At 48.0% G+C, this 10000-nt stretch overlaps 1 protein-coding gene across 1 annotated transcript in view; it reads right to left on the reverse strand.

The window, feature by feature from the left end:
• Positions 1-10000, reverse strand: part of huwe1 (HECT, UBA and WWE domain containing E3 ubiquitin protein ligase 1) — a 165521-nt gene that overhangs the window by 90531 nt on the left and 64990 nt on the right. Inside the window, 5 exon segments of the mRNA XM_055666224.1 lie at positions 727-793; positions 3711-3856; positions 6893-7060; positions 8062-8257; positions 9195-9547. Of these exon segments, the coding sequence (XP_055522199.1) occupies positions 727-793; positions 3711-3856; positions 6893-7060; positions 8062-8257; positions 9195-9547 (930 nt within the window).

Raw genomic sequence — 10000 nt, forward strand, 5'->3', positions numbered from 1 at the left:
ATAGAGGGAGTACAGAGAAGGTTCACCAGACTGATTCCTGGGATGGCAGGACTTCCATATGAAGAAAGACTGGATAGACTCGGTTTGTACTCGCTAGAATTTAGAAGATTGAGGGGAGGATCTTATAGAAACTCACAAAATTCTTAAGGGGTTGGACAGGCTAGATGCAGGAAGATTGTTCCCGATGTTGGGGAAGTCCAGAACAAGGGGCCACACAGTTTAAGGATAAGGGGGAAATCTTTTAGGACCGAGATGAGAAAAACATTTTTTTTCACACACAGAGAGTGGTGAATCTGTGGAATTCTCTGCCACAGAAGGTAGTTGAGGCCACACAGTTCATTGGCTATATTTAAGAGGGAGTTAGATGTGGCCCTTGTGGCTAAAGGGATCAGGGGGTATGGAGGAAAGGCAGGTACGGGATACTGAGTTGGATAATCTTTAAGAGGGAGTTAGATGTGGCCCTTGTGGCTAAAGGGATCAGGGGGTATGGAGAGAAGGCAGGTACGGGATACTGAGTTGGATGATCAGCCATGATCATATTGAATGGCGAATGGTGCAGGCTGGAAGGGCCGAATGGCCTCTACTCCTACACCTATTTTCTATGTGGTGACCGCAGTCGCCCAAGTGGGACAGGTCCGTAGATAGAGAGCTGGGCGATGAGTGAACGGAGAATGACCACCAGTGGTCAGATGGGCAGAGTGGCCTCTCCCCTTCACAGAGGCTTACCTTCTCCTTGAGATGTCCCGGGCTGGCTGGCATCAGTCGCTGCTCCGTCCGCAACAAAGACCTGGGTCTGGGGGAAGCAAGAGTGTTTTACACAGCGACTTAGTTATACACACCCCCCCCTCCCCACCGGTACTGTCCGAGGATCCTCCAGTGCTTCTATGCAGCGGCGGTGGAAAGCATCTTGTCCGGGAACATTACCATCTGGTTTGGGAATTGCTCTGCCAAGGACAAGAAGGCTCTGCAGGGAGTAGTGCGTTCGGCCGAACAAATGCACTATGGGAACTTCACTCACCCCCCTGCAGGAACTATACAACAGGGGGTGCAACTCCAGAGCAAATAAAATCATGGGAGACCCCTTCCACCCCTGCAACGGACTGTTCCAGCTGCTACGGTCAGGCAAACGCCTCCGTTGCCATGCGGTGAGAACGGAGAGGTTGAGAAGGAGTTTCTTCCCAGAGGCAATTCGGACTGTAAACGCCTATCTCACCAGGGACTAACTCTACTGAACGTTTTTCCTTCCATTATTTATTATGTAAAAGAATATGTATGTTATGATTGTGTTTATAGTTTGTTTGGTTGTTTTGTTGTTTGTCTTTTGCACAAAAGTCCGCGAGCATTGCCACTTTCATTTCACTGCACATCTCATAGTTTAGGTGCAGGAGTAGGCCATTCGGCCCTTCGAGCCTGCACCGCCATTCAATATGATCATGGCTGATCATCCAACTCAGTATCCCGTACCTGCCTTCTCTCCACTACCCCCATCCCCTTAGCCACAAGGGGCCACATCTAACTCCCTCTTAAATATAGCTCGCATGTGTATGTGACAAATAAACTTGACTTGACTTGACTTATACACACCAAAGATCCTATGGCAGGGCAAGATAGACCACTCCTGCTTAATGCAATGGCCTGACGTGTAGTACGCAACGGGCCTTTTTTTCATCCATTTCAGTAACCCAACCCAACCCAACCCGACCTGCAGTGTAATCAACGTTGCGGGGGAACAGTTTGTGTTAATAAATTGAAATTCGGAGAAGATTTTTACCAAAGAACTTTTATTTTTACGAGGATGTTTCCGTCTCCGCACTAGTATCCTACGGGGTCTTTGGTGCGGAGACGGAAGCCGGTTACGGAAATGGGGCGGAAAATTACCCACGAATCTGCCCATGACCGTACGACGTCTTTTTCGTCTAATGGACTATCTTGCTCCGCTATAGGATCTTTGATACACATTCCCCCGTCCCCACTGGTACTGTCCCCCAGTGTTATTGACACACCGAAGATGCACAGAGTCCCTTGCCCAGAGTAGGGGAATCGAGGATCAGAGGACATGGGTTTAAGGTGAAGGGGAAAACATTTAATCCGAGGGGTAACTTTTCCACACAGAGGGTGGTGGGTGCATGGAACGAGCTGCCGGAGGAGGTAGTTGAGGCTGGGACTATTCCAACGTTTAAGAAACAGTTGGACGGATACATGGATAGGACGGGTTTGGAGGGATATGGACCAAACATGGGCAGGTGGGACTAGTGTAGATGGGGCATGTTGGGCGGTGTGGGCAAGTTGGGCTGAAGGGTCTGTTTCCACGATGTATCACTCTATGACTCCAGTAGCGGACTGCAATATATATATATATGTATCGGCAGTCGACACATGTTCGCAGGAGTAGAGGCCATTCGGCCCTTCGAGCCAGCACCGCCAGTCAATGTGATCATCCCCAATCAGTACCCCGTTCCTGCCTTTTCCCCATATCCCCTGACTCCGCTATCTTTAAGAGCACTATCCAGCTCTCTCTTGAAAGCATCCAGAGAACCAGCTTCCACCGCCCTCTGAGGCAGAGAATTCCACACACTCACAAATCTCTGTGAGAAAAAGTGTTCCCTCGTCTCCGTTCTAAATGTCCGACCCCTTATTCTTAAACTGTGTGTGTGGCCCCTGGTTCTGGACTCCCCCGGTATTGGGAACATGTTTCCTGCCTCTAGCGTTTCCCAACCCTTAACAATCTTATATGTTTCAATAAGATTCCCTCTCATCCTTCTAAACTCCAGAGTGTACAAGCCCACAGCCGCTCCATTCTCTCAGCATATGACAGTCCCGCCATCCCGGGAATTAACCTGGTGAACCTACGCTGCACTCCCTCAATAGCAAGAATGTCCTTCCTCAAATTTGGAGACCAAAACTGCACACAATACTCCAGGTGTGGTTTCACCAGGGCCCTGTACAACTGCAGAAGGACCTCTTTGCTCCTGTACTCGACTCCTCTTGTTATGAAGGCCAACAGGCCAAAACTGCACACAATACTCCAGGTGTGGTTTCACCAGGGCCCTGTACAACTGCAGAAGGGCCTCTTTGCTCCTGTACTCAACTCCTCTTGTTATGAAGGCCAACAGGCCAAAACTGTACACAATACTCCAGGTGTGGTTTCACCAGGGCCCTGTACAACTGCAGAAGGACCTCTTTGCTCCTATACTCAACTCCTCTTGTTATGAAGGCCAACAGGCCAAAACTGCACACAATACTCCAGGTGTGGTCTCACCAGGGCCCTGTACAACTGCAGAAGGACCTCTTTGCTCCTGTACTCAACCCCTCTTGTTATGAAGGCCAACATACCATTGGCTTTCTTCACTGCCTGCTGCACCTGCATGCTTACTTTCATAGACTGATGAACAAGGACCCCCAGATCCCGTTGTACTTCCCCTTTTGCACTTAAAAGACACAACACAACAGTTAATGAGTCCCTGGTGAGATAAGAGTTTACAGTCATGGTGGCCTGTGGGTAGAAACTCCAGCGGAGGCGTTTGCCTGACCGTAGCAGCTGGGGTGGAAGGGGTCCCCCATAATGTTGCTGGCTCTGGATCTGCGCCCCCTGGTGTATAGGTCGTGCAGGGCGGGGCGAGTGTAGTTCCCATGGTGTGTTCGGCCAAGACCGTTCTCTCCCCCCACCCCTCCCCTCCCCGTCCCCGCGGGCTGCCCCGAGGGTGACTCACGTTGATGGTGAAACTCTGCTGGGAGTCGAAGTCGCTGCCCTGGCGAGTAAGCGAACGATACTGCTGGTACATGTCATCACCTACGTCCTGCAACAGCTGGCTCAGCTCCTGGTTGACGCTGACTAGCTTCACCTCCACCTTTTCCGCTGCGCCGGGAGAGAAGAGGACAAGAGTCAGACGCGCCCGGCCAAACAGGCGACCAACATTCAAGAGAGTTCAGTGTCATGTCTCCCAGATAGGACAATGAAATTAGGTAGACAAAAGTGCTGGAGAAACTCAGCTGGTGCAGCAGCATCTATGGAGCGAAGGAAATAGGCAACGTTTATTAAATTTAAGTAATAAAGTACAGTTTTGGTCTCCTAATCTGAGGAAAGACATTCTTGCCATAGAGGATTTGAGTCTAGGAGCAGGGAGGTTCTACTGCAGTTGTACAGGGTCTTGGTGAGACCACACCTGGAGTATTGCGTACAGTTTTGGTCTCCTAATCTGAAGAAAGACATTCTTGCCATAGAGGATTTGAGTCTAGGAGCAGGGAGGTTCTACTGCAGTTGTACAGGGTCTTGGTGAGACCACACCTGGAGTATTGCGTACAGTTTTGGTCTCCTAATCTGAGGAAAGACATTCTTGCCGTAGAGGATTTGAGTCTAGGAGCAGGGAGGTTCTACTGCAGTTGTACAGGGTCTTGGTGAGACCACACCTGGAGTATTGCGTACAGTTTTGGTCTCCTAATCTGAGGAAGGACATTCTTGCCATAGAGGATTTGAGTCTAGGAGCAGGGAGGTTCTACTGCAGTTGTACAGGGTCTTGGTGAGACCACACCTGGAGTATTGCGTACAGTTTTGGTCTCCTAATCTGAAGAAAGACATTCTTGCCATAGAGGGAGTACAGAGAAGGTTCACCAGACTGATTCCTGGGATGGTAGGACTTTCATATGAAGAAAGACTGGATAGACTTGGCTTGTACTCGCTAGAATTTAGAAGATTGAGGGGGGGAATCTTATGGAAACCTACAAAATTCTTAAGGGGTTGGACAGGATAGATGCAGGAAGATTGTTCCCGATGTTGGGGAAGTCCAGAACAAGGGGCCACACAGTTTAAGGATAAGAGGGAAATCTTTTAGGACCGAGATGAGAAAATTTTTTTTCACACAGAGAGTGGTGAATCTGTGGAATTCTCTGCCACAGAAAGTAGTTGAGGCCACACAGTTCATTGGTTATATTTAAGAGGGAGTTAGATGTGGCCCTTGTGGCTAAAAGGATCAGGGGGTATGGAGAGAGGGCAGGTACAGGATACTGAGTTGTATGATCAACCATGATCTTTTTGAATGGCGGTACAGGCATGAAGGGCTGAATGGCCTCTACTCTGCACCTATTTTCTATGTTTCTTCAGACTGAAGAAGGGGTTCGACCCAAAACGTCGCTATTTCCTTCGCTCCATAAATGCTGCTGCACCCGCTGAGTTTCTCCAGCACTTTTGTCTACCTTCGATTTTCCAGCATCTGCAGTTCCTTCTTAAACATAGGACAATGAAATTCTTGCTTTGCTTCAGCACAACAGAATATATTAGGCATAAATAAATACAGAACAGATCAGTGTGTCCATATATCATTGAATATATATATATTTATATACACACACACATAAATAAACAGATAAAGTGCAATAGGCTATTAATGTTCAGAGTTTGTTTGAGTTGAGTTTAATAGCCTGATGGCTGTGGGGAAGTAGCTATTCCTGAACCTGGATGTTGCAGATTTCAGGCTCCTGTACCTTCTACCTGAAGGCAGCGGGGAGATGAGTGTGTGGCCAGGATGGTGTGTGGGTCCTTGATGATGCTGGCAGCCTTTTTGAGGCAGCGACTGCGATAGATCCCCTCGATGGTGGGGAGGTCAGAGCCGATGATGGACTGGGCAGTGTTTACGACTCTTTGCAGCTTTTTCCGCTCCTGGGGGTGTTGTGGATAATGAAAAGGATTTCAAAAGTCTACAGAGTGATTTAGGCCATTTGGAAAAATGGGCTGAAAGATGGCAGATGGAGTTTAATGCTGATAAATGTGAGGTGCTACACCTTGGCAGGACAAATCAAAATAGGACGTACATGGTAAATGGTAGGGAATTGAAGAATACAGTTGAACAGAGGGATCTGGGTATAACTGTGCATAGTTCCTTGAAGGTGGAATCTCATATAGATAGGGTGGCAAAGAAAGCTTTTGGTATGCTAGCCTTTATAAATCAGAGCATTGAGTATAGAAGCTGGGATGTAATGTTAAAATTGTACAAGGCATTGGTGAGACCAAATCTGGAGTATGGTGTACAATTTTGGTCGCCCAATTATAGGAAGGATGTCAACAAAATAGAGAGAGTACAGAGGAGATTTACAAGAATGTTGCCTGGGTTTCAACAACTAAGTTACAGAGATAGGTTGAATAAGTTAGGTCTTTATTCTCTGGAGCGCAGAAGGTTAAGGGGGGACCTGATAGAGGTCTCTAAAATGATGAGAGGGATAGACAGAGTTGATGTGGACAAACTTTTCCCTTTGAGAATAGGGAAGATTCAAACAAGAGGACATGACTTCAGAATTAAGGGACAGAAGTTTAGGGGTAATATGAGGGGGAACTTCTTTACTCAGAGAGTGGTGGCGGTGTGGAATGAGCTTCCAGTGGAAGTGGTGGAGGCAGGTTCATTGGTTTCATTTAAAAATAAATTGGATAGGCATATGGATGAGAAGGGAATGGAGGGTTATGGTATGAGTGCAGGCAGGTGGGACTAAGGGGAAAAAAAATTTGTTCGGCACGGACTTGTAGGGCCGAGATGGCCTGTTTCCGTGCTGTAATTGTTATATGGTTATATGGGCGCTCAAGTTGCCGAACCAAGCCGCGATGCAACCTGGTCAGCATGCTCTCTACCGTGCACCTGTAGACGTTCGAGGGAGTCCTCCTCGACGTACCGACAGCAGTCAGACACGCCCGCCAACCAGGCGACCAGAATCCGCACCCTCTGGCCAAAGAAATCCCTCCTCGTCTATTCCATCCGCCACTTGTCTGCCCATTCTCCCATCCTGTCCAAGTCCTTCTGCAGAGCGCCAGCTCTCTCTGCAGTAGTGGCCCCTCCACTTATTTCCGTTTCGTCCGCAAACTTGGCCGCAAAGCCTTCAATCCCCTCGTGACCCCCCCCCACGGGCTTACCTTCGTCAGGAGCGTGGTAGGCAGAGAGAGCGTTCAGCATGTCGTAGATGACTTCCTTGATGGTGTCGGGGATGGTCGGCAATGGTGAGGGCTTCACCGGGGTGGTTTTCACCAACTGCACCGCGTTGGGGCCCTTGATGCGGAGGTTCTCAAACTCATCGTCAGAGGCTGAAGAGGCAAAGACAAGGACAACTTTCACTTCACTGCTGGGGGTCAGAGGACAAATGCCACAGGACCACCGCCAATTTTCCAGCAACTGCTGGTCTGGCACCTCCGTTAGTTTTTTAGTTGCAAGCCGTAGAGTTTTTAGTTGTAGAGTTTTTAGTTGTTGAGTTTTTTTAGTTGTAGAGTTTTTAGACTTTTTTTAGTTGTAGAGTTGTAGAGTTTTTAGTTGTGGAGTGTTTAGTTGTAGAATTTTTTCTTTGTGGAGTTTTTACTTGTGGAGTTTATCGTTGTGGAGTTTTTTTAGTTGTAGAGTTTTTAGTTGTAGAGTTTTTGTGTTGTCGAGTTTTTTCTTTGTGGAGTTTTTAGTAGTAGAGTTTTTTTTTTTGTAGAGTTTTTAGTTGTGGAGTTTTTTAGTTGTGGAGTTTTAGTTGTGGAGTTTTTTTAGTTGTAGAGTTTTTTTAGTTGTGGAGAGTTTAGTTGTAGAGTTTTTAAGTTGTAGAGTTGTTTAGTAGTAGAGTTTTTAGTTGTAGAGTTTTTAGTTGTGGAGTTTTTTCTTTGTGGAGTTTTTAGTTGTGGAGTTTTTAAGTTGTAGAGTTTTTTAGTTGTGGAGATTTAGTTGTGGAGTTTTTTTAGTTGTGGAGTTTTTAGTTGTGGAGTTTTTCGTTGTAGAGTTTTTTCATTGTAGGAGTATTTAATTGTGGGGTTTTTTTAGTTGTGGGGTTTTTCATTGTAGAGCATTTAGTTGTGGAGTTTTTAGTTGTGGAGTTTTTAGTTGTGGAGATTTTAGTTGTGGAGTTTTTAGTTGTGGAGTTTTTAGTTGTGGAGTTTTTAGTTGTGGAGTTTTTAGTTGTGGAGTTTTTCGTTGTAGAGTTTTTAGCTGTAGAGTTTTTCGTTGTAGTTTTTGCTTGGTGGTGTTTTTAGTTGTGGAGTTTTTAGTTGTAGAGTTTATAGTTTTTTAGTTGTGCAGTTTATCGTTGTGGTGTTGGACTTGGATGTGAACTCACCAGTGCCGTTTCCCCGGGGAGCAGGGAGGGCGATCCTGATGCAGTTCTTTGCCACGTCTGTGAAGGTGTCGGGATTTCTGCAGGCGGCTGGGCCCAGCACCCGCAGGATGTAGTTGATCTCTCTGGATCCCAGGCTCCCAGATACCACGCCAGAGGTGGTGCTGCCCGCCCCGCTGGTGGCTGCGGAACGTACCACCTGCAAGAGAGGGCAAGGCTGCCTTAGACCGGGGACACAACACAACACAACACAAAGTAGGCCATTCGGCCCTTCGAGCCTGCACCATTCGCCATTTAATATGATCATGGCTGATCATCCAACTCAGTATCCTGTACCTGCCTTCTCTCCATACCCCCTGATCCCTTTAGCCACAAGGGCCACATCTAACTCCCTCTTAAATATAGCCAATGAACTGTGTGGCCTCAACTACCTTCTGTGGCAGAGAGTTCCACAGATTCACCACTCTCTGTGTGAAAAATGTTGTCCTCATCTCGGGCCCCTTATCCTTAAACTGTGACCCCTTGTTCTGGACTTCCCCAACATCGGGACCAATCTTCCTGCATCTAGCCTGTCCAACCCCTAAAGAATGTTGTAAGTTTCTATAAGATCCCCCCTCAATCTTCTAAATTCTAGCGAGTACCAGCCGAGTCTATCCAGTCTTTCTTCATATGAAAGTCCTGACATCCCAGGAATCAGTCTGGTGAACCTTCTCTGTACTCCCTCTATGGCAAGAATGTCCTTCCTCAGATTAGGAGACCAAAACTGTACGCAATACTCCAGGTGTGGTCTCACCAAGACCCTGTGCAACTGCAGTAGAACCTCCCTGCTCCTATACTCAAATCCTCTATGGCAAGAATGTCTTTCCTCAGATTAGGAGACCAAAACTGTACACAATACTCCAGGTGTGGTCTCACCAAGACCCTGTACAACTGCAGTAGAACCTCCCTGCTCCTAAACTCAAATCCTCTATGGCAAGAATGTCCTTCCTCAGATTAGGAGACCAAAACTGTACTCAATACTCCAGGTGTGGTCTCACCAAGACCCTGTACAACTGCAGTAGAACCTCCCTGCTCCTAGACTCGCATACTATACTACAAGCATAGTATTAACTGGTAGAGGAGGGGATGCTGTTTACCTTCTCCATGGTGTGCTTGAGGGTGCAGGGGTCCTCGATGACGTGTCGGAAGAGGAGGGTGACGAGCGGCGTGAAGCCGTTGAACCCGGAGCCCTGGGTCAGGCTCAGGATCATGCGGGTGCTGCCCAGCTCGGCGAACATCAGGGCGCACTTGTGCTCGCGGGTCAGGCGCAGGCAGAGGCGCAGGGTGGCGTGCAGGGTGTCGGGGTCGACGGGCACGCTGACCATGCTGACGCACGAGCGGATCAGCACCGTCATCTGCTCCTCCGTCAGCCCCTGGATGACAATGTCGCTGGTCTTCGCCTCCTCCCGCGGCTCCTTCTCCACCGCCACCTCGGCCAACGGCTCCACCTCTTCATCAGGGAGAGAAAGGAGAAATTAAGACTTAGATCCTTTATTTGTCATTCAGACCTTTCGGGCTGAACAAAATGTCGTTGCCTGCTGCCATACATATAATAATGAACAACAAAACACACAATGAACACAAATTAACATCCACCACAGTGAGTTCACCAGGCACCTCCTTACTGTGATGGAAGCACAAATCTTAGGGTTACTTTCTCTTCCTTCCTCATTCTCACTCTGCGCTGACACGATATGTTGTTACCCCACCGGGCGATGGTAAGTCAGTCCCACGGCTCACCAAGCTCCGCGTACGTAACATAGAAACATAGAAATTAGGTGCAGGAGTAGGCCATTCGGCCCTTCGAGCCTGCACCGCCATTCAATATGATCATGGCTGATCATCGAACTCAGTATCCCGTACCTGCCTTCTCTCCCATACCCTCTGATCCCCTTAGCCACAA

The sequence above is a fragment of the Leucoraja erinacea genome, unplaced genomic scaffold (assembly GCF_028641065.1).
Source record: "Leucoraja erinacea ecotype New England unplaced genomic scaffold, Leri_hhj_1 Leri_215S, whole genome shotgun sequence".
Lineage (NCBI taxonomy): Eukaryota > Metazoa > Chordata > Chondrichthyes > Rajiformes > Rajidae > Leucoraja > Leucoraja erinaceus.